At 56.6% G+C, this 23,109-nt stretch overlaps 1 protein-coding gene across 1 annotated transcript in view; it reads right to left on the bottom strand.

The window, feature by feature from the left end:
* LOC111146244 (collagen type XXVII alpha 1 chain) overlaps window positions 1-23,109 on the bottom strand; it is a 133,634-nt gene that overhangs the window by 68,924 nt on the left and 41,601 nt on the right. Inside the window, exons 9-15 of the mRNA XM_022501706.1 lie at window positions 21,097-21,141; window positions 20,410-20,463; window positions 19,919-19,963; window positions 17,135-17,188; window positions 16,430-16,474; window positions 8,089-8,142; window positions 6,037-6,081 (exon numbers count right to left, since the gene is read on the bottom strand). Coding sequence (XP_022357414.1) covers window positions 6,037-6,081; window positions 8,089-8,142; window positions 16,430-16,474; window positions 17,135-17,188; window positions 19,919-19,963; window positions 20,410-20,463; window positions 21,097-21,141 — 342 coding nt within the window. The remainder of the gene's footprint in view (window positions 1-6,036; window positions 6,082-8,088; window positions 8,143-16,429; window positions 16,475-17,134; window positions 17,189-19,918; window positions 19,964-20,409; window positions 20,464-21,096; window positions 21,142-23,109) is intronic.

Here is a 23,109-nt window from a genome sequence, read left to right as displayed (position 1 = left end):
CCAAACCTTCTAGCTGTTCCTCTGCCAAGATATGGTACTTTCAGCTCCATCAAGAAATCTTCTCCTGAAGGAAGTAAGGTCTCAGCAGGCACCAAGACTGACACAAAGAGCAGAATCTGCCAGGCACAGGACTCGGCTCCTTACCTGCCTCCACTCCAGGACTCCACAACAGCCCTTGGAGAGTCACCCTCCCACCATCCCCATTTTACAGATGGGCAGACTGAGGCTCCATAAGGTTAGGACAGGATGGAGCTGGGATTCACACCAGGCAGTCCGTCTCCAGAGCTTCCAGGCAATTCTGAAGTCATCTTGGGAGAGGAAGGTAAGGCCAGGATCACTGGCCGGGAGAGGCTGGGGTCTGAGGAAAAGCCAGCCCTTCATAGAAGTGCCCCTCCCTCGGCCATGCTGGTTGCTGCTTCTCTCCCTCTCTTTTCCTAGATGAAGGGAGCCAGGGGTGGCCTGCCCAGAGTTCCCCGTAATCCACAAATAAACAGAGGAGGCTCTCCTGGCACAGTTGGCTCCAGCTGGGGCCCGAGCTGTGGGCAGGGGACAAGCCAGCAGCTCCAGGAACACAGGCTCCTTCTTTCCGCTGCTGGCCTGAAGGTGCCTTGTGTGGGGACTGAATTCAATATGGGCCTGACTGACACCTGGGAGCCTGGGAAGCCACAGCAACACCACACCCGCCACCCCTGCCAGCCCTTCCAAAAAAGGTGTATGTGTGTGGTGGGAGGCAGGGACTTGCATCAGTGTCCAACCCCTAAGGACAAGGAATCTGTGGAAAAGGGACTCTGGCTACAGGGCACATGGGGAGAACGTGGTGGCTTGCTTAGGGCAGGCCTTTCCCATCTTGGCAGGGCCCCAGTGCTGGGCTCTGAAAACCCTCGGGGGAGGAACAGAGAAAATTCCAGGCCACTCTCCCCCCCAATACAGCCCACAGAGCACCGGCTCTGCACTAGACACCCTTGTGGGCAGCCCGGCCGAGCAACACACAGCATGTCATGTCCTCACAAGAAAGAACAATGAGTAATGCCCTGAATTTGGATCCTGTTCCCACTTCTGCATAAGCTCCCAGACACCATTCTAAACATCTTGACCTTCGTCCTGCTGACTCTCACCAAAATACAACCATGTCCACAGCTGTTTCCAAACTCCTACTGTGTGCCAGGCTCCACGCTCGAGACATCGAGGTCCTGTCAACTGCCATGCACGGGCGCTTAGGCTGGGCCCCGGCTGAAACGTGCTGCTCAGGCCCTCACCAGCTGTTCACGGTAACCCCATGAGGCCCGTCGTACAGAGGAGAAATCCAAGGCTTAAACAGAGGCGCAGTCGGTCACCCAAGACTAAGCCAGCCACAGGGGACGTGGGCAGGACCAGAACCCAGGGCTGCCTGCCTGGCAGGGCCTCCCACCCTCCCTCATGTATGTCTTCCCTTCCTGCCCTGCTGTTCCGTGGCAGCTAGGGAGTCCCTGGCCGCGCATTCCCAGACCCAGAATGTTCCGCGTTGCTCACATTGTTCATGCACACTCATCCTTCCGCCGAAGCGCCAGCATCCCTCCCCTGACCCCACAAGCCGGGTCAGCCCCCTGCGGTCAGGTCGCACAGTCCTTGCCACACTGGCGACCATTTCTGTGCGTGTCTATGTGGCAGAGAGTGGCTTAACAACCAGGTGAGAAAGAAAGCTAATTCCGCTCTCATTTACAAACGCTCTAGGGAGAAATCTCGCCTCCGTGTTCCTAGAACTGCCTTTGAAGGCAACAAGGCCTCTTTCCAGAAACTCTGATAGGGATCAGTGGCTTGGGGACAGGGGGGTGGGGGCTGCAGCCCGTCCTGGCTCCTGTGTGGTCTTTGTAAGCGTCATCTCACACAGAACAGCCCTGGGCGTGGCCCACACTCTCACACATCAGCTCTCTCCATTCTGATGAGCTGAATGCGGGATGCAGTGGGGAAATCCGTGACCCACAGACACAGATCCAGGTCCAGCTTTTCACTATATGACCTTGAGCAGGTGTTTCAGCCACTCTGTGCCTCAGTTCCCTTCAGTGTACCATGGTAATCCCACTTCCTACACTCAGAGGCTTGCCGGGATCATTAAGTACTTAGCGCAAGTCCTGGCACTCAAGGGGTTGGTAAGTGTCAGTTCTGTCACAAAGAGACGAAGCCAGATGATCCTTTACTGACAGAATAGGGGGGACCTGTCCACTATACCCCACATGCTGGGTTTTGGCCTGACCACATATTCTTTGGGTCTCATTAGACCCAAGGAGGACCCAAAGTTCCCTTTCTATCACTCAAAATAAAAAAAGACAGAAATCTTTGTGGGGAAGATCCTGGAACCAGGCACGCTTTTCTTGAGGGCCAGCCAAAGGGTTTCAGTTACTCAGGGGGGGCTATCCTGAGGCGGTCTCCCCTCAGAGGCTACAGGGGGGCCACCAGCCGCTTATTAGGATCCAGGCCACACAGACCTGGGTTGCAAGTCTTAGCTGGTGACCCCAGGCCCCAGCCTCCCTATCTGGGTCACTGGGCTGTGGCCACCTCCCTCCAGTACCTTAAGGCTTCCCCGGCCTAAAGCACATCAAGCACACACAAAACAGAGAGACGCTCCATAAATGTTAGTCTATCTCCCCACACCCTTCATCCTGCCTGCAAGGACCTAGGGGGTGGGGAGTGGAGGGGGGTGACAGGGGACGTTTTGGCTTCAGTCTGCATGCAAATTGCTTCAGCTGACTAGACAGAAGGCACTGAATAAACCCGAAACTCCACTAAAATGATTATCAATATGTGGAATTCCCATTCGCTCAGCTAAAAACCCACATCCTCTGGAAAACCAGGGGTGACTCATGATCCCTTTTCCCCTTTAACTCCTGGTTAGAAAATTCCTTTCCTCTCCAACTCTCTGGGGAGGCCACTGTTCTCCCTACCCGCCTTCCCCCACCCCCACCAGGGCACAGAAGCTGTTGTTTCCAAAAATCCCGGGGGTGGGGGGAGCTTGGGTAAGAGAGGGCACTAGTCCGGGGACCCCTGCTGGTCTGGCAGGTTCAGGTCCATGCTTGTGACCCCCACCCCCACCCCAGGAGGAAGGGAATATTGCTTTGACAGCAGAAGGAATTTTAAAACAGGGGAAGTGGGTGCCTGGGTGGCTCAGTGGGTTAAAGCCTCTGCCTTCAGCTCAGGTCATAATCTCAGGGTCCTGGGATCGAGCCCCATATCAGGCTCTCTGCTCAGTCGGAGCCTGCTTCCTCCTCTCTCTCTCTCTCTGCCTGCCTCTCTGCTTGCTTGTGATCTCTGTCAAATAAATAAATAAAATATTAAAAAAAAATAAAACAGGGGAAGTGAGGCTGAAAGTAGTGATAAAAGACACGGGAGAGGGAACCCTGAGGACGCACTGAGCAGCGACTTGGAAAGAGACATCACAAGGGGGCGGAGTCTGAGGAATGCAGGAACACCCCAGCTCAGGCCCCTCAGAACCGGGGCAGCGGGAGGAGGGTCCTGGATGGTCCTGCCTCCATCCTGTCCTGACTTGTGAGTGATCTTGGCCAGGGCCTCAGCTTTCCCATCTACCCAATGGGATTCTCCTAAGAGATCCCCTGAATAGGGCTGCCCGATTGAGCCAATGAAAATAAGGTCTGCCCCGCTAAATTCCAATGCCAGATAAGCACCGAAGGATATTTTAGTGTAAACTGCATTCTAAATATTACCTCTGAAATCCAAATTTCACCCGGTGTGTTGTTATTTTCTCTGGCAACCCTCGATATGGAAAGCAAAGGGGAGGGCCCAGGTGGGGAAGAGCTTTGTAAAGAGTCAGGAAGGTCAAGGGCATCGTCTCAGCCTCCAGAGCCTGCGTTCACTCAAAGGATACTCTTGCTCCTCTCAGGACTCAACCTAGTGGCCACTAGACAATGACGAAGAGAAATGAGTGCCAGTGACGAAAGTGGGGGTACATAAACATCCCTTCCGGTCAGCTTTGGGAACCGAGAACATGGAGTCTTGGCAAGGACAGAGAGCTGCCATCTTTTCATCGTGAACAGCCTCTCCCAGGGGCAGGGGAATGACTGGGGCTCAGGACACAACAACTCCGTAGAGTGGCCTGGGCTCCCCCAGGAAAGGGCGTCCTACACCAGGCTGTTCGAGCTGGACTGTCATCACCATGCGACCAGGATGTTCCAGAAGGCATCCGTGTGAGCTTAGAGGAGGCAGGACAAGACTTTGGGGGTCCTCATCAACTGGGGTTCTCTACCTCTCCTTGCAGATATACCTTTTCCAAAGCATCTGGGTCAGTGCCTTGTGCCAAAGAAGATGCCCAGCTAAGCCCTGCTGAATGGACATCAGGGTTGACAAATGCTTGACTCCTAGAGGGACACTTTGCTGTTCCCACTAAGTTCCAAAGTGACCCTGAAATCTGTCTCCATATAGCACTCCAGAGGACTGTTACTATGCATAACACATGCAGGTGTGTGTGTGTGTGAACTAACAATGACTATTATTACGGTGATTAGCACTTCCTGAATTCTTGCTATGTGCGAAGCACTTTATATGCACCAGCATCTTTAAATCTTCACAACTGAAGTCTAAGGCAGGTACTATGACGGTCCCTGTTGTACAGATAAAGAAAGTGAGACATGGAGAGGTTAAGAAATTTGCTCGGAGTCTGAATGCAACCAGCAGTCGAGCTAGGCTCTGAACCCAGGTGGTCTGGTTGCACGGACTGGCTCCCACGGCCACGGGACTGCACTGGACAGTGTGTAACTGTGGTCCTCACAATGGTGGGCACGCTGATCTCATCCCACGGAGGGGGGCCCTGAGGCTCAAGGAATGAGGCCAGAGCTGAAGAACACAGAGCTAGCAGGAGGCGAGGTGAGGCTCGGGTGCACACCCGGGAGGTCTGGACCCTCAGCCCCTACCCAGCCAGGGTTCTGCACTCATCTGCTCGATCATGAGCACGTTGCCACTGGGGACCTGTGGGGCCTCTTACCAGGACTAGCCTCCCCTGAACGATGGGGCCCCTGAACGCCCCTGGGGCCTTCTGCAGCCTCCCTCTGGCCAGAATTTCATGCCACAGTTGCCGGAGTAGCCAAGGCTGGCAGCCCATTTGTCAAAGTAGGCAACAGCCTACTTAGGTCCCTCCATGGCCTCCCCAGACTCAAACCCCATGAGGAATGACCAGAGAACAGGGCAAAGAGGGCGTGGAACCCTGAGGAGAACTCCCAGAGTCCTTTCCCAGGCCTGGACCTCTCAAGGGTTCCCAAGGTCAAGGTCCCACTCCGAGGGCCCAGCAGGAGGCCCTGGTTTTGGCTCCTGGAACACTCCACAAGGCCTACCCCAATCTGGATGGAGTCAGAGGTCAGCCTGCCTCCCACCTCCCTGTGTACAGGCCTCAGCATATCAGGAAGTGACAGCAATGATTCATATAATGATCTCTTCCTCTCACTGCACGCTTACTAAACGCTAGACCCTGGGCCAAGGACTGTACATGTCAGTCCTCGGTTAAGCCTCACAGGATCCCCCAGAGTCCTCTATCACCATCCCCATTTTACAGACGACGAACTAAGGCTCAGAGAGAGTAAGCAACTTCAAACAGTCAGGACGGGGCAGATCTGTGGCTTGAACTCAGGGGGTCTGGCTCCAGAGTCAGTGCTGCGAAGGAAAGGATGAGGAAGACCGGCCTGACATGACCAAAAGCCTCAGCTCCTCGGCCAGCTGCGTCCTTCCTCTGGACTGGAAGCACCTCACCTGTGAACAGGCGCCCCATCCCCCGCCTAGACCTCCTTGCAGTGCGACACACAGGCAGCAGGTGTGAAAGCACATCTGTACTCTCACGCTCCAAGTACCTGTCCTCATTTAACTAATGAAGAAAGGGGCTCAGAGAAGGTGGGCAATCTACCTGAGGACACACAGCAGGGCTTTCCTCCCTCTGCCCCCTTGGCCAGAGTGACAGGTCCTGCTCCCCCCGCTCCTCCTGGTGTTTGATGAGAGAGGGACCTCTCCACCAAGACTCATCGCTGTCTCTCACCCCCGCCACCCAGGCATCTGTGTACTTACAATGAGGCCGGGGACTCCTTGGGGCCCTGGCAGGCCTAGTTCTCCCTGCAGATAGGAAGAGAGCAAAGCGGTTACTTGCCCTGTCTCCCTCCCAGGCTGCTCCCTCCACTCTATCCCCCTGTGGGCACCTGGTGGGATCCTTTGGAGCCGACCATTCCTTGTGCCTGATTAGTGAATCTTGGAGCCTGGCCTGAAATTTGGACAAGACCCTTCCCGCTTCTGCTCTCAGCCTTCCGCATCTGTAAAATGGGGAGGCTGGACTTCCAGACCAAGTGTGAAAGAAGAGGCAGAATCCTGATCCTGACAATAAAGACGTACTGGGTGTCTGGCCCAGGTCTCGTTTCACCTTCACTTTACAGATGGCAACGCTGAGGCTCAAGAGTTTCATGACGGGCCAAAGGTCAAGTGCAAGGAAAGAACACAGTGGCTCAGTTCCAAGCTGAGAGCCATGGGGCTGGCCTCTCTTCCTCTTCCAGCCAGGAGGTGCTGGGGCGCTTAGAGAAGCCCGCCATCACCGAAGGAGGAGGCTGTCAGGTCCCTGCCTCCCAGATGTTGAGAGGGCTCTTGCCTGGGAGTCAGGGGATAGGGCTGCAAACGGGGTGGGGGTGGGGGGGACGATGTTCTAGAAATGCTGATTATCAGTGGAAATTGCCAGCCCCCTCCAGACAGGAGGCTATCACTACAGCCACCGAGAAGAGGAGGGGAGAACCGGCCTCGGCTTTAAACGAGAGAAGCGATGTGTCCAAGGTCACTCAGCAACTGCATGGCCATGCTGGGGCCGCTCATCAGCCCCCTTTCTGCTCCCCCAGGACTGAGGACAAAGACACCGCTGCCCCATCCCCAAGCGGGGTTTGGGCATGACATCACACTGAAGGCGAGGCTCCGATTTCTCGCCTCTGTGCCTTCGCGGGTGGCCTTTCCTCCACATGGAATGTTCCTTCACTTCTCTGCTCACCCCAATCCAACATCACCCTCCCCAGGAGTCTCCCTGCTCCTCTATCCCTCCTCCATAGCACCCGGTGCCCTTGACCTCACACATCTCACTCTGCCTGTATAACAGACCGGACAGACAGCCATGAGCTCCTCGAGGGCCCTCGATGTCCCTGCTGTGACCGACTGCTTACAACGGTCCCATCCCAGGAACACCTGTTGTGAGCCCACCACCTTCCCACCCCCCTCTCATTTCCTTCTTACACCAGCCCTCTGGGGCCAGCATTCCAACCCCCGGATTTACAGAAAGGGAAACTGAGATTTGGAGAGGGGAACCGATATGTCCAAGCGACACAGCAGGAATCAAACCCGAGTCCTCCTGGCTCTGAGACCAGGGCTGGAGCCCCCAGGGGAGCTGCGGTGAGCCCAAGCGGGGTCAGGCTCAGAGGGCCTCTGTGGAATTGAAATTCCTACGTCCTCAGGGGCTGATTGTGGATCCAGCCGTCACCTTGACAGAAAGCACAGCTGGCCACAGCTGCTTAGGTGGGAAGGCCCAGAGAGAGACGGGGGAGCACGGCAGGTGTTCCAAAGAGCTTTCAACTTAGTCTGCTCCCCTGGGACAGGGAACACACTCCCTCTCCCGCCTGAGCCTGAGCTTGGAACAGGAAGGGAGAGGCGGGCTCAGTCCCTCAGGGCAGGCTGACCCGGCTCCTCAACAACAGGCCTCTGATTATTTACAAACTCTATAAACATGCCAATGTTGCACATTTCTTTAGAACTCTGCTCTCCCTTCCACACAGGGCCTGCAAACCATCTGCTCCCCCAGGGCACTGCTGTCCCATAAACACTGCTGATGCTTTATAAGATGCTAGTAGCCTGGCTTCCCCAGTGGGGAGTGACCCAGAACCTTCCTGAGTCCTTGTGGATGCGGCATGGTCTGGGGCTTTGGGACCAGAGGCTCAGTGGGCCCGGGGACGGGGGCTTCCCTGGGGTGGGAGCCCAGGACACCCACAGTGGACAGCAGCCTCGGGTTTACAGGTGGCATGGCTGGGATCTGACCCATTCTGCCTGACCCCAAAGCTTAGAATCTCTTTCCTGTTCCCCACCACTGGAAATACTTACAGGGTTCCCATCCAGTCCAGGAGGACCCCTTTCCCCAAAGTCTCCAGGAAACCCCTAAAGGCATAAGAGAGAAGAAACGTCTGTAGATTAGCGTTTATACCTGGGGGGCGGCTTCAGTCCGAACCCCCACGGGCACACACGACATGTCCATGCAGTCTCACTCCTGGGTTCTGGGACCTGGACAGGCGACAGGGTCCCTAGTTATGCAGACACCCCCACATGAAGAACTTCTCGGGGACTGGGTCCTGGGGAGGAGCCCACAGCCAGAGAGCCCTTTTCTTACTGACATAGACTCTGAGAAGTGAGCATCTGAGGCAGCATGGAAATGCCCAGCCCCAAATCTGAGACCCGAACCAAGGAGGCGGGAAGGACGAGAATTGAGGTCAGGAAGCGGAGTCCAGGCCTGAGCCAGTAGCTGACTTGCGAAGTGTTTTAAGGACATCCCTTTCCCCCATAGGCCTCAGTTTCCCCGCTAGTCGGAGGAGGGAAGGCCTCTGCAGCACCTTCCAGCTCAGACCTTCTGCGGCTGTGACGTGCTCTTCAAAAACCACCCTATGCAATCGCAATCCCCATTTTTACAGATAAAGAGGGACTCTGGAAGGATAAATGTCAAGAGTACGCAAGGTCACACGGTTGGTGACTCTCCGCACCACTGGCAGAGGAAAGTTTCAGCAGCCCTGAGAGAGGCCAGGCCACCGGGCCCAGGCGCGTCCGGCCCTTTCATCCCACCCTGGACCCCACTCCATACTCTCTGGGGACACAGGCAGCTGGAAAAACATCAGCTGTGGGGACACCTCTGGGGACCAGCGTAGGAGTGGGGGGCAACTTCGTTTCACTTCAAAAGGAAAAGGAAATCCTCAAGCTTGGAATTTAGGGAAACCTGTTCTTCTCCCTGGCTTGAATTCAAATCATTGTTTTTCCAGGGAAATTTAATAAAAAACACAGCACATGTTTCTCTGACCAAATGGATACCTGAGCCACTCCGTAGAGAAAGATTCCTCACAGAAGGTCATTTATGTCTGGTTTCTAACACAGCTGGGGGGACCCAGGGACTAGATTAAACCTAAGGACAAACCCCAAACCAATGAAAACGTCTGTCCTGGCTGAGCAAAGAGATCTTGAAATGTGTGTGCACCCAGGCCTTTGTCCTTGCCCTGTCCAGCTGTTCTATCCTCCTCGGATCCCTTCTCTGTTGGGGAGCCCCCCTGGATCAGAAGGTCAAGGGCTGGCATTCATCCTGGAGGAGGTGTGCCTTCGTTCAGACGCCCGAAGGATGACATGAGGACAGAATAATGAGATTTGGACCAAGCCAGTCCCTTGGCATGCAAAACTTCATTTGCCTTTGACATCTACCCTTGAGGGAAAGATTATCAGTCCCATTTAACCGATGGGGAAAGTGAGGCTTGGAGAGGAGATGTCACTTGGCTAAGGCTAAGGCAAAACCAAAAAGAAAAGCAAGTCTGTGGCAGAGCTGAACCCAGGTCCCCACCTCTCTGAACTCCGTCAAGTTTGTATGAGTTGCACACAGGCAGATCATGGCCCATAGAAGCTGCTAGAATGTGTCTTCAGCCGGTTACAGAGAGTGGCGTGTGTGTGTGTGTGTGTGTGTGTGTGTGTGTGTGTGTGTGTGTGTGAGTGTGTGCGTGGGTGCGTGCATGCATCTGTAGGCCCATCTCCAGGTCAAACCTTTGTGGGGGTACATCTGATCCTATCTAAGATTCCTCTCCCCCTGGCAAATTTAGCCTCTCCCAAATTTAGCCCCTCTCTCTCAAGCTGTAAGCGAGACCCCTTCCCCTTCTAGGGCCAGAGATATCAGCTGGGCTGTAGTCAGAGGAGAATTTTGAAGGCATTGCTTTTCTGCCTTCACCTCTGGAGGCCGGTGTTAGGGCCCTGGCAGAAGAGGAGGACCATCCATCAGAGGACAAGGCCAATGCTGTCCAGCCAGGCACCTGGCCAACTCCACACGGCCCATGAAGGGCAGGACTCAAGAAGTCTGTCCTCAGCTCGCCAAGTCTAGTGTCTGGAGACTAGCTCTGGCTCGCCTCCAGACTGGCTGTATGACCTTGGGCAGACCCTCCCTTGACCCACTGCTCTGGTCAGGCTGGCATTCTCTAAGAATACCTGTCCCAATTCCTAGATGAGGTCTGAAAAGAAGGAGCCTCTTCCCCTACCCACAGGAATGCCACCCAGCCTGGTGCAAGACAGAGACCTTGACACCACCGCCCAGGCACACCTCCTGGCTGCAAAGTCCAACATAGTCACCCAAAGCAGCTACCAGGCAGGTGCCAGGCCCATGGGTCTGCACTCAGAGGCCACTTCAGGCTGGCCGGAGGACTCCCTCAGCCCCCGCTGCCAGGCCAGCCTCCCCCATGAAGCTTTGTAAGCAGGGCCATCCAGCGCCTGTCCTGGCTCCACCATCCATGGGCCCCTCCAAGCCGCAGTTTGCTGCTCTACAACACAGCGCACAAACAGGGTGAGCGGAGGCATCCCTTGCCAACGGCAGCAATGTGAAAGCACATCTCCGGGGTATAAGTGAGGGAGAGACCGTCAGAAAGGTCAAAATCCCAAAGGAAGGCACTTGTGGAGACAAAAGGAGCCCAAAGACAGCCAGTGGCTGAGAACAGCAGGGTAAGAACAAAGACGGACAAGAGCAAACCCCAGCAGCCCAGTGAGATGAGTAATTAGGAACGTAATGGTTGGAGCAAAAGGAGGATGAATCTGTGACTGGAACAATGTCAAAGATGGGAAGACCCTAGGTGTTCTTGACAATCCATACCTTGTTGCACCAGTGGGGAGACTGAGACCCAGAGCATGCCCAAGAGCCCATCACCTGCTAGCCTGTGTCATCCCTCCATCGCTGGACACATAGGTCATTTCTGGCACTTGCCCCAGGTTGCCAAGGCTGGGCCCTTCTGGATCTCAGAGAGGCAGGCTGCCAAGCTAGAAGTGTGACCCCACTTTCCTCCCATTCTGGTTCCCTCTGTCTGGCTCTATCTCCTCGTGCATGGAGTGCAGTCCCAGCCTGGCAGGCAGCGGGACCTTCCTCCGCAGGCCTGAGCTCCCGGCTGCAACAGGCTGGCCCGAGGCCCGAGGCCCAAGGAATGAGCTCGGCGCCCTGCCGGGGCCCCAGCCACGTGGTGTTTCCACTTCCCCAGGTCGGGGCCCCCGGGGAACTGGACGCCTTGTACTTTGAGCAGAACAAGGCCCAGGAGGAGGCAGAATCAGGCTCCAGGACAGGACTCCAAATCCTGTCTTAGCTACAGCAGTTCAGGAACAGACATGAAGAGAGGGCGGTCCTTGTCACAACCACAGCAGGATGCCAAGGTCCGAGGAGGTTGCTGAGGGCCACCTCAGGCACTCCCCCATCTCCGGGCAGTGTCTACCCCATCCATCTGCTCTGGAAGGTGAGCTGGAGAGGCAGAGGAGGCATGAAGCCTCCAGGATCAGCAGTACCGCTAATGCCTCAAAGGCTCAGCTCCCTGACCTATGACATGGTCCGTCCTGCCAGCTCTGCTAGCAGAGCTGGGCCGAAGAGGTGAGATGTTATAACACAGCCCAGCATGCTCTACGGAGCCAGGGCGCGCTAGCTCTGGTTTGCCTCAACAGTAGGAATACAGAATAATCTCCCGGAAGAGCCTGTAGAAGGATCTAGGGGGCCTCTTTACAGTGCTGAGATTCTCCACAGACAGGGAATGCTGGGGCAAGCCTAACCTGCATCCCTCCCACTGCACTTGCAGCCAGTTGGAGTCCTTTCTAGAACATGTGTGCACTTCAAGTGTGCTGACGTGGAAAGACCCCTTGAGGTCACGGTGCTGAGCATGTTTTCACCCTGCCCTTTTGGAATCCACTAGGGAGCCCATCTAAGAACAGTCACGTCAGGGAACAAGAAGGAGACAGGTAGGTCAAGTTCTTGCCAGGACCCCAGAGTCACCAGTTGACCTGGGCAGCTCAAGCTCAAGTATTGGACACTGAGGACAACACCCCCCCACACACACACAGCATTGCCACTGCAAAATACTTTCATCTCTCTTGGCCTCAGTCTCCCCACCTGGAAACATGAGGCCTCTGTCACTTTGCTCCCCACAGTATGAGAACTGGAAAGGGCCCTCAAACCCAAAGGCACCGTGGTAGAAGCTCTTCCCACCCCTGATGGGCGTGTGGCCTTGGGCAAGTCCCAGTCGTCTCTGAGACACACACACCCAAGGACAGGAAACAGGGTTGGGCCTATCCAGCTATAAGCTTGGGGGTCTGCCAGCCTGACTCGCTACACAAGCCTTGCAGGCCCGGCCAGAGGCCACGAGACACGCTGTGAGCTATGGCTGGCCATCCCAGGCATTCCAGCGGGCTTAACAGTGAGTTCACAGAGCGCCCGTCCAGCAACACGATTCACCACGTCTTCCTAACTCCTGAGAGGGACCCTTGTCTGAGCTGCGAGCCTCACTGTACCATGCCCAGAACAAGCCAGGGCAGCCCAGGAGAAACCCTTTCAGCTCCAGCCACGTCTGTAACATCTTATATCCGGACCCCTCCTCAGAAAACCACAACACTTTTCATTCTAGCGGGCGTGAGGAGATGAGAGCGTTAGCCTAAACTTTCCTTTGGAGCTAAAGATAGAAATGCAGAGAGAACTGTAAGGCAGAAAGCAGCTAACGGTCCAGGGTCGAGTCCTAACGCTGCCATCAACTTGCTGTGTGATTTCAGCCAAATTACTGGCCTCTCTGAGCCCTGTCTGCTTTTCTGTCTGACAGAGAGGTCAGGCCAGCTCATCACTAAAATGTTTCCGCAGCTCTGACAGGCTCTGACCTCTAGTGTCTCCTTCAGGGTTCCCATCGGCAAAAGATTCCCACACACCCTCCTTCCTGACCTGATGCTAAGGAGGCCATGTGCCTGAGCCTAAAGTTCTGCTTGCTGGAGAGAGATGAACTACAGCAAAATCATCACCAGCCCTGCCAGAAATGAGGCCAGCTGCAATCTGGCATGAGAGAATTCGGCTCATTCTCCTGACATTTCCTCTTGTTAATAAACGCCTAGAAATCGCCTGACCCAAAGCTTTGACAAGAGGACACTTGCAGAAGGAGCACCCCCTGCCCCCCAGCCCACCAGCCAGATCAAGGGCTCGGGAGCACTGGCAACAGGGGGATGGCCCCAAAGATCACTTAGGGAACATGTGGGCCAAGGCCATTGCAGACTGAGGCCTGGCAGGGGCAGAGACAAAGCCAGAGGGACTCGGTGACAGGCGGCCCTGCTCCATACACCATCAAATCATATCCAGTGCAGACCCTGCCCATCTGCTGACCATGGCAGCTGGACCAGGGTCAAGGGGACTTTCACGGCCCTCGGGGGCACTGTGTGGCCCCAGCACTGTTTTGCTGAAGAAGGGGGGTTCTTCCCCCACCCCCAGTGCCTGACACCACAGTGCCATCATGAAGGACAGGGCAGAATCCTAGGAAGTGAAAGGCAAGAAGCAAGGAAGCAGAAATGAATCGTCAGCTACGGGGATTCGAGACCGGTGAGGCCCCCAGAGGGTGTCAGAGCAGATGGCTTTGACTGAGTCTTGGTTGCCAAGGCTGGAAAACAGGTATAGCCAATCTCACCTCAGATAATCAGTGAGAGAATCATATGTAGTTCAAATGCCATGCAGGTAAAAGGCCTCAATAAATGTTGCTTTGGGGGGGGTATGGTTTGGCTACAAGTGCCATCCCCAGCACCCAGCCCCTGGTAGGTGCCCAGTAAATTTTTGTTGAACGAAAAACAAATGAGCGGCCTCATCTGACATGCAGATAGCAAAATGGCGCCCAGCACCTCAGGGCGAGCAGGTGCTGCCTTCCTGGGCACAAGCAGATTGGCCTTCAGCTGCAAGGAGCAAACAAGTACATGGCAGGGAGAAGGCAGATGAGGCCACTGGGAGGAGGAGAAAGGAGGAGATGGCAGAGGACAACGGGGGCCTGGCCCTGTTGATGGTCCTATGGCAGCAGGGTGGAGAAGAAGCCATCATGCCCAGATTTTCCAGGTGCTTCCCTCCTCCATGCTCAGGAGACTCTGGACCCATTCACTCAATAGCTACACTCTGGGGCGAGGCGAAAGCTCTGGCTGCTGCATTTCAACCCAAAAATGACCTTGGGAAGCCTCAAGAACCTTGGCCATGTCATTCACCCCCCCACCCCCTGAGCCTCCACCTCCTCCTCTGTAAAGTGGCAGTGCCCGGTGGTCCTGCAGCCTCCCAGGATAGAGTCTGAGCAAATCCCACACGGGTGGCCTGGGAGGCAGACCTGGGTGAGGGGACAGGGCCCAGCTGAGATCAGCTAAGGAAGTCAACTGCCCCTCCTCTTCAACTTAGTCTTTGGAAAAACAGGTCCAGAGAGGTGAAGCCATGGGCTCGAAGTTATACAGCACAGACAGCCTCACCCATCCATGAAACTACAAATAGGAATAACCTATTTACCAGCGCTTACTATGTGACAAGCAGAATGACCCCATGAGCTAGAAGCTATTATCCCCATTTCTCATAAGGGAAAACTGCACTGCAATTCAGGGGCTTTGAGCCAGTAATGCCCCAGGGCCTTTGCACCTACTATCTCTTCAACCCAGAAAGTTCTTCCACAGATAACCACAGGGCTCTCATTCTTACCTCATTAAGGTTTCTCAAGAAGCGAGGAGGATTCTTGGATCAACTCACCTAATAGTCTTCACCCCCAAGCACTCACTGTCTCCCTTCCCCACTCTGTATTAATGCTCAGCACCATCTGACATTCATTCACTAATCGCTCCTCCCCTTGTTCATTGTCTATCTGTCCATGAAAATGGGAACTTTGTCTTGCTCAGTGCTCAGCACTAAGTATAGTGCCTGGCCCACAGGATATGCTCAATATTCACAGGATGGACAGAGAGATGGAAGGATGGATGGATGGATGGTTGGTTGGTTGGATGGATCTCCTTGCCCAAGGTCTCCTGGCTTGAGGAGCAGATCCAGACACCAGCCCAGCCCTCAGAGATGCAAGGCCCTTGCCCTGAAAGAAGCATTAGGTGCTCCTCCTTGCCCAGATCCAGGTCTCAGGTGTTAGACCACCAAGCACAGAGGGGCTGTTGGGCCCAAAAGGTCTAGTCTAAGGATGAGGTGCCCCTCTGGTCCTTGAGACCAGGACCTGGAGCTTGGCATACCACACCAGGCCCCACAGGGCCCAGATCCATACACTACAACAGGTAAGATGCCCCTGGTCACTCATGTCAACCCCAGAATCACAGACAAGCCCCTTTCTGGGCACTGCTGAGCGCTTCTGGCCCCCCTCCAGATTCCTCTCAGATTCCAACCTCCCCACAGTCCCTTCTTCATCAACCACCAGCAGAGGGAAGCCCAGATCCCAAGCGGACAATGCTTCCAAGTCTAGGGATTAACCTGTGGACGACCCCATGGGAAATATGCCTCTGTTGTAGTCTGGGGTCTCCCTCTGCTGGCAGCAAGGACACTATACATATCACTGCAGGGGAAGCCTCAGCTTCCCCTCGTGAGTAATGAGCACATCGGAATTAAAGTCTCACCCAGCAGGTGAAGACTCTGGGGCATGTGTGTCTGCGACATTACTGGCAGCCAGTGAATCTGAGCTCTTGATCCACCGTTGAGGTTAGAGGCCCTGGAGGTGGATGGCGGTGCTAGAATCCTGGCTTCCTTACTGACTGTGAAACTGGGGGCAAGTGACTTAACCTCTCTGTGCCTTGGCTTTCTCTTCCTGCCCTGCAGGTGACCAAGCAGGAGGAAAGCAATCCCTGCCACACTGGAGAGTCATGGGCGAAGCCAGTGAACCAGGGGTTATGGCCAGCCTCTCTTGGGGGTCACAGCCGCTGTGGGCCTGCTCACATGCCCACCAGCCTCTGGCCTGGCAGGTGCACGTGTGAGTGTGGCCACCCCAAGACAACACAGAGACTGAGGGTTTTCCGAGAGAGAAGAGCCCTGACCCAGGTCTAACCATGATTCCCCAGTCCAAGCAAGTCCACAGACACCACTGGCCCAGACAACAGAAGACCCCGGACACAGGACTGCACACGCGCGCACACACACACACATACACACACACACACATACACACACACAGAAGAGCCATCCCACAGGGGCCCAGAGCCACGGCAGGCCCCAGCTCCAGCCAGGCAGCCACTGGTCAGTGTCCTGATAGCAGAACATGAGGCCCAGAAAGCCCCACATGCTGGCCCACACACTCAGAGCAGAGCGACGGCCCAGCGGACAGAAGCAGAGAACATCCAGCCTGCAGGTGCACGGGGTGGGGGGTGTGGCCCCTGGGACGTCAGATTCACCCATAGAGTCTGCATAATAGACACGGAAAATCTTTACCGGCCTACCCATCTTGCCCCTCTTGCCAGGAACACCAGGCAGGCCCTGTAGGGGAGAGACAGGGAAGAGGTCACGAGGAGATTCCACAAGGGACAACCAGTGCTGTCCCAAACCAGCCCCAGAGCCACCCATAAGAGGAAGTCCCAGAGGGCTTAGGGAGCAGGTCACACACAGTCGCTATCAGTTATGTGCCCATCACATGGATGGTGCTTCCACTCTACAGGACTGGGATCTTCATGGACCTGAACTGGGGAAATGCCCAGGAGAGCACCCAGGGTCCCTGGTATTCAGCAGGCGCTCTCTCAAGGTCCTCTCTATTCAGCCTGTTGATGAGGTTACGAGTTGAGTTCCCAAAGACGGGCTCAGGCTGGGAGGCGACTGTCCATGCTCTCAGAATCGAGTCCCCTTCCTGACCTGGGCCCTGAGCGCCCACATCACTTTGCCCAGGTGCCCCCTCCAAGCTCATCTCCTTAACCATTCCTGCCCCGCAGGGAGAGCTTTGATGTATACACTGTCAATCCTGCCAAGTTACCGGATTCCCTGACTTTGCACCCACTCTCTCTTCTGTCTGGAAGCGGTCAGCCTTGACCCCTTGGCAGACTCCTATTCAACTCAAGGGCATCTCCTCTGGGAGGGACTCTGGGACTTCTCCAGGCAGAAGGGGTGGGTAGGTGGGCGGGAGGTAAACAAAGAAAGCCTACTCACTCGCTCTCCATCAGACCCTGGCAGGCCGAAGAGCCCTGGGAGTCCAATGTAGCCCTAGGAAAGAGCAGGTAGGGGGTCAGAGGGACCGAGTGACAGGGTGTGGCTGGCCCCACCCATTCCCGCGCCCCTCACTGCCCTCCCACGTCCAGGCTCCTCTTCCTCGCTGGTGGCAGCAGTGGCTCTGGTGGCTCCTCGATGACACAGGCCTTGAGGCAAGTGTATATGCCCATGGACTGCATGGTGCTGGCTTCCACGATGTAGTCCAAAGGCACATACGCTCACGCCAGGGAAGGGCGCGGGCACTCTCGGGGGGGACGCCCGCCCCGCGCTGGGGCTCCCGGACCTGCAGGAAGGAAGCTCTCGGCTGGATTAGAGGGACACCAGGTTCCACTCGCTCCGAGGGAGCCTGCCAGGTGACCGTGGCTTCCACAGTGCCTTCTCCTAGGCTGCCAAAGACCCCGGAAATGGGGCTCCCATCTACCCACAGCTGCCTGAGCACCAGCAGGAGACGCGGCTGCCCCTCGGGCACACGTACACCACTGCCTTCGACCCACCCGGTGACACTGCGGGCTGGCCGTCCACACCAACCAGGAAACCAAGGTTCTGGAGAGAAAGTGGCACAAGCAGTCGGGGCACAGCTGGGAGTCCCCTGCCCTCAGATGCACCTAACTTTCTGCCTCCAAGTTGTGGCTGCCACCGGGCATGCCCTTCCCAGATCAGCGAAGGCAGAGCCACCCCTTCCAAGCTGGGCTCCGAAGCCCTCGCCTCCGGCAAACGGAACCCATCCCTTCCCTCTACCCGCGCACCATTGTTGCTCCCCCATTAATAGGATTCACCACTTTCTCCCATGTATCTTCTATAATCTGGGTCCATATTTCACGTCCTCATTAGCCTGGGATGTCCTCAAGGGCAGGGACCTAACCCCGAGCACCTAGTGTTATCTGTGCTCTCTAGATGTTTGTGGCATGCTTTCATAATAATGCTCCCAAAAGTTAACATTTCCTGAGCACAAACCACATGCCAGGCCCGGTTCTCAGGACTTTGTGTCCACACAAGCATCTACCATGTCCTCCCTACAGCCCTGGAAGCAAGGTATTATCAGTCAGCCCCCTGTAAAGGTGAGAACGTTTAGGCCCCGGGGGATGGAGTGACTTGCCCAGGGCCACAGGGCTGGAGGTCGATAAAACTGGTATTGGAATTCGAGTCATTGGACTCCCCCGCAGGCCTCCTAAACCACTCGGTCACACAGCCTCCCACCAGCAAGCAAGCAATGCGGGCTCACAACCATCTCTCCTTCCCTAGTAAGAGGAGAGGTCACTGAGCCTCCTCGGCATGCCTAGTGAAAACAGCCATCCCTGTAACGAGGAACTTTTACTGATCCTGCCAGCCAGGGCTCCTAGCCCAGATTTACAGATGAGAAAAATGGGCTCTGAGAGGTCCAGCAACTTGCCTGCCGTCCCACAGCTGGATAAGGGCACAGCCGGTCTCAACGTCCGTGGCCCTAATTCCAAAGCCTGCGTTCTAACACCTTCCCAATGATGAGGCTGGTGCTGGCAGGGGTGGGAGGGTGGCTCCAGCCCTCCCAGCTCCCCCAGGCTGTGCAGGGCCTCGTGGCCCAGAGAGGAGGGAGTTGCAGCCAGACCACGTCTGGCCCGCATGTGATCTCAGGATGCCACCCGCACGGCAAACAGCAAGCAGCCCCAGATGTCAGTAGCACGTCTCTGGGGCCACAGCTCGTGGGAACAGCTGGATACAGGACAGGAGCCGCCCTAGGTCCTTGCATGACGTCACCACTGACATCATCATGTCCCGAGGAACCTGCCCGCCGACCTCTTTGCCCACCTCCCAGACGCTCTAACAGCCACATGTCAGCTGCAGGGATCAAGGCCCAGACTGTGGCCATAAATAGCTTTGGCTCGGGAGTGGAGGACACGTCACACCTGACCTGGCCTGACCGAGAGCTGTGTGACCCACTTGCTGAGCACTCTCCGAGAGGCAGAAAGTCTGGTCCTTTGGACACCTGGGTCCCTGTCCCAGCTCCACCCGAGGCACGCAGAGTGAACGGCAGCTGTCAGCTCCCCACCATGAACCCAGTTTCCTTGTGCGAGGACAAGGGCATTCCACCACCTCTTTCAAACTCCATCTACTGTCATCTGGTGCACCCAGAATCTTCTCCACCACCCACAGCCCACTTGGGAGCCCCTCTTCAGCAGTATATGCTTCCAAACTCCTGGTAGCCCCAAAACCGCACTAGAGGTAGGAACGGACGTCACTCCCATTGTAAAGATGGGCAAACTGAGGCTGCTGGCTACTCAGGGTTTGCTTCACAGAGGGAGAGCTGATGCTCCCTCAGCCTCTGAGCCTGAGCCGCATCCCTCATCAGCCTCCCCTGCTCTCTAAAAAGGGTCGGGAGGGAAGCAGGAGAGAGGCGTCTGAGGATTCTAATGGCAGACGAAGGAGCCCCGACTTAGGTCCCCTAGCACTTGTGATGTGCTAGGGGACACGGCAAGGAAACGCCTGACCATGGCAGCTGGACCACTCAGCACCCAGCAGAACCTTTGCTGCCCAGTCCGCCTGGCATTCCTGGCTCAAGGTTCCCCATCACCTGCCCATCCTGCTGCCCCCTGGCTCTCCAGAAAGCACTCAGATGAGAGGGCAAAGCCGCCAGACACTGGAGAGAGACCCTGCACACCTCACCTCTCAGCAGGCCAGCTGGGCGGACAGGGAAAGCACCCCCCACCGCCAGGGCCCCAACCTGAGTGGCACTTGCCAAGGCCCACTTACCCGGCTGCCTTTCAGGCCAGGGTCTCCTACTGGTCCTGGTAACCCCTGAAACACAAGAGACAGAGGGGCAAGGACATAGGGGAACGTTCTCTCTGCTGCCCGCAACCTAGGGCAAGTCTTGCCTCCTTGGGGCCTCAGCTGCCCCTTCTGTAGAAAGGGAGTGGGGCTAGACCTGCAATCTTCACACTGAGGACTCCACTCTGCCCCAGAGTCCCAGGGGGGTGGATGGGGGGTGGGGATGGGGAGCTGAGTGGGAGGAGCCTCTAAGGCCCCACCCCCCAGCCCCAGCTCCCTTTCTCAGCATCCTGTACCCTACTGCTCTCAAAGAGAGGGTTCCTCTGTCCAGCCCCCTGAATAGCACTTCCTTCGGGGCCCACCCGGTGGGCACAGCTCCTTGGCCCCCAGCCTGCCACCTCCCTCTGCCTGGGGGGCACCCGTGGCCATCTCCACAACACCACGGCCACCGAGCTTCCAGAAGCCATATACTGCACCTGCCTGCCAGGGTAACCTTTGGCCCCTGGGCTGCCCTCAGGTCCCGGCTGCCCCTGCAAAAGAATGAGGAGAAACATAAGGAAAGGGGAGACCTTGCCCTGCTCTGGGTCTGGGGGCCTCTGCGGGGCTGGGGCTGACTCACAGTGTGACAAAGACAAGGGCAGGAATGTGAGCTGAATGTGGAGGAAGGGGAAGCCACCGGCCTGCCGGGCCCCCAGCCCACCCCTCTGCGAAACCGGTCAGACCAGCTCAGAAGGACAAGCGTCCTGCAACGGCTGCCCAGGACTGAGAAGGCTCTGAGGAGCCCTGGCTGGCTCTCCCACGCTGGCAGGGGCTGCTGTTTGACTTGGGCCAGGAGAGCCCAAATTCCTGCAAACCCCACGGCGGCATGCATAATATCCCCTAACATCGCCCGGAACAGGCCAGCTATTCATGGCTCTGGCTGCTGTCGAGTGGCTCGTGCCAGCGCCAGCTCGGCGTGGACTCCAGCTCCTCTCGGTTGAGGCAGCTGGGGGAGAGCGGGGCGCTGTGGGGAGGCTGCCCATGGGAGGCAGAGCTGCCTGGTTCTGGGGCTCACTCATGGAACGGGGCCCAGGGAGGAGGCCAGGGCCAGACAGGGGTGGAGCGGGGCGGGGAGCAGGGAAGGGGGAGTGTAATCAGGGCAGGGCTGAGGCTGTGGCCCTCACCTGTTCTCCGGGGTGCCCCGCTGGTCCAGGATAGCCCTTGTGTCCCTGGGGGAGGAGGGCGGAGTAGGGGGGAAGAAAGGGCATCAGGCCAGGAAGGCATCTGGGCCTGCAGATCAGATGGCAGAGGCCCAGCCGCCCCACCTGCCTTTTCAGCGCTGTCTGCTCCGTGCACAGCAGGGGTGGAATATGCGTGCTCGCTGACCGCCCGCTGAATGGATACATACAGGCTAGCAGGATGCTTTCATCTGCCACCAAGGGTGCTCAGACAGAAGCTATCCAGGACGGTGTTTCCCTCCTCCCGCGGGCTTTGTGAGCGGAACTGGGAGACAGCTCCCCGGGGCAGAGTGACGCTGTATCCCAACCATTCCTCCAAATCCAGACAGGGCTGAGCCCATCCAAAGCCAGCCGGGGTAGAGCGAGTTCTCCATGGATGGGTGGGCCCATGAGGACCTTCAGGTCTGGGATACGCGTAACCACCGTGTGCTGCTAGGATCTGTGTCAAGGCCTGCCCTTACTCATAAACCCCCTATCAGGAAAGATCTCACACATACCGACCAAATACGGGAACTGCAGGTGTGGCCCTCCCTTCCTCCCACTGGTCCCAGGTCCCATCCCAGGGAGGAAGAGGCCACCCAAATGCCAGATTGGGAAGGACTCTGGCCACCAGCCAGTACCACCCCTGACCCTCTATCGCCATGGCCCAACCACCAGGTCTCTAGGTCAAGAGAATCCAACCAGTGTGGGCTTACTCACGGCCCCAGGGACCACCACCAGAGCCATCATTTCCTAAGACTTAGGGGCTCTCCGAAGGGAAACCCGGGACTTCAAAATTCCATCACCCCAGGGCAGCTGTGAGCTAAGACCAGGCAGGGGCCTTCCAGTTTAGACAAATCAGCCACCCAGAGCTCCATCAGACCCCCCTAGGCACAGAGAGCCCAGGGCTTGGCTCAGACACCACCCCTCACCTACCGTGCAACGCTGGTGGGCTTCTACCCTACCCTGGACCTCAGCCGAGGGCACAAGCCCTCTCAGTCCCCCTCAGCTCTGGTGTTCGAGAACTCCAGAGTTTACAGCCCCCCTGGACGGCAATAAACAAGACGACGCCTATAGATCCCCTCTGTGCACAGCTGTTGACCTGAGCCCACGCCTGCATGACCCCCCTCTAGTCCCTACGCCAGCCTGACAAGGTGCGGGTGGGGGGACGGGGGAAGGTCCGGATTATCAACTGCACTTTACAGAGGAGAAAGCAGAGTCTCAGAGAGCTTGCTCCGAGTCCCATCACTAAGAAGCACTGGGCTCCCGCTCGCTGCCGGGTCCTTCTGACACCCAAGGCCACACCAAGAGCCTGGCTGACATCCCGGGCACAGTAAGCGTTCACGCACATCCACGAACACACACAGGCACATGTACTCAGCACCCCCCGCAGGCCCCCAGGAAGCAGGAGTCGTAATTACAAACAGCAGCGTCGGTTGGACCCAAGAGCTCTGGGGGGTTTACAAGCATTCCTTCTGCACCTACTCACGACTCGGGACGGCTTGCCAAGACGATTACACCTCACACGCGGGGCCTGAGAGATTGAGGCAACGGGACTTGGGCACGACTTCTACCTGGGGCGGGGGGCGGTGTGTTCTTTTCCCCCAGGAGCAGACGGAAGCCTAGGCCATAGCCAGGGGCTTGCATGTGGAGTGGCTAAGAGCTCTCAGGTCAGGCTAATCTGGAACTATCCTGCTTCACTCCTGGAGGGCTGTATGATCTGACGCCATTGCCGTCACCTCGCTGAGCCTTGGTTTCATCTTTTGTAAATGAAAACAAAAGGACTCACACACGGATCACATGATATAACATGTGTAAAGCACCCAGCCCAGTTCCTAGCATTGAATTCAGGGGCCCTGTCAAGACCTGCTGCTATCACCATCGCGACCTTCGTACTTCATTCATTCATTCAACAAACACTTACTGAACTTGTATGTGCCAGCTCCATTCCAGGCCTGGGATGAGTGAGAAGACAACATC

This window comes from Enhydra lutris, unplaced genomic scaffold (genome assembly GCF_002288905.1).
Source record: "Enhydra lutris kenyoni isolate GAN:26980312 unplaced genomic scaffold, ASM228890v2 scaffoldscaffold13, whole genome shotgun sequence".
In the NCBI taxonomy this organism is placed as follows: domain Eukaryota; kingdom Metazoa; phylum Chordata; class Mammalia; order Carnivora; family Mustelidae; genus Enhydra; species Enhydra lutris.
Note: the sequence above shows the minus strand (reverse complement) of the source record. Positions and strands in the feature narration are given on the sequence as shown.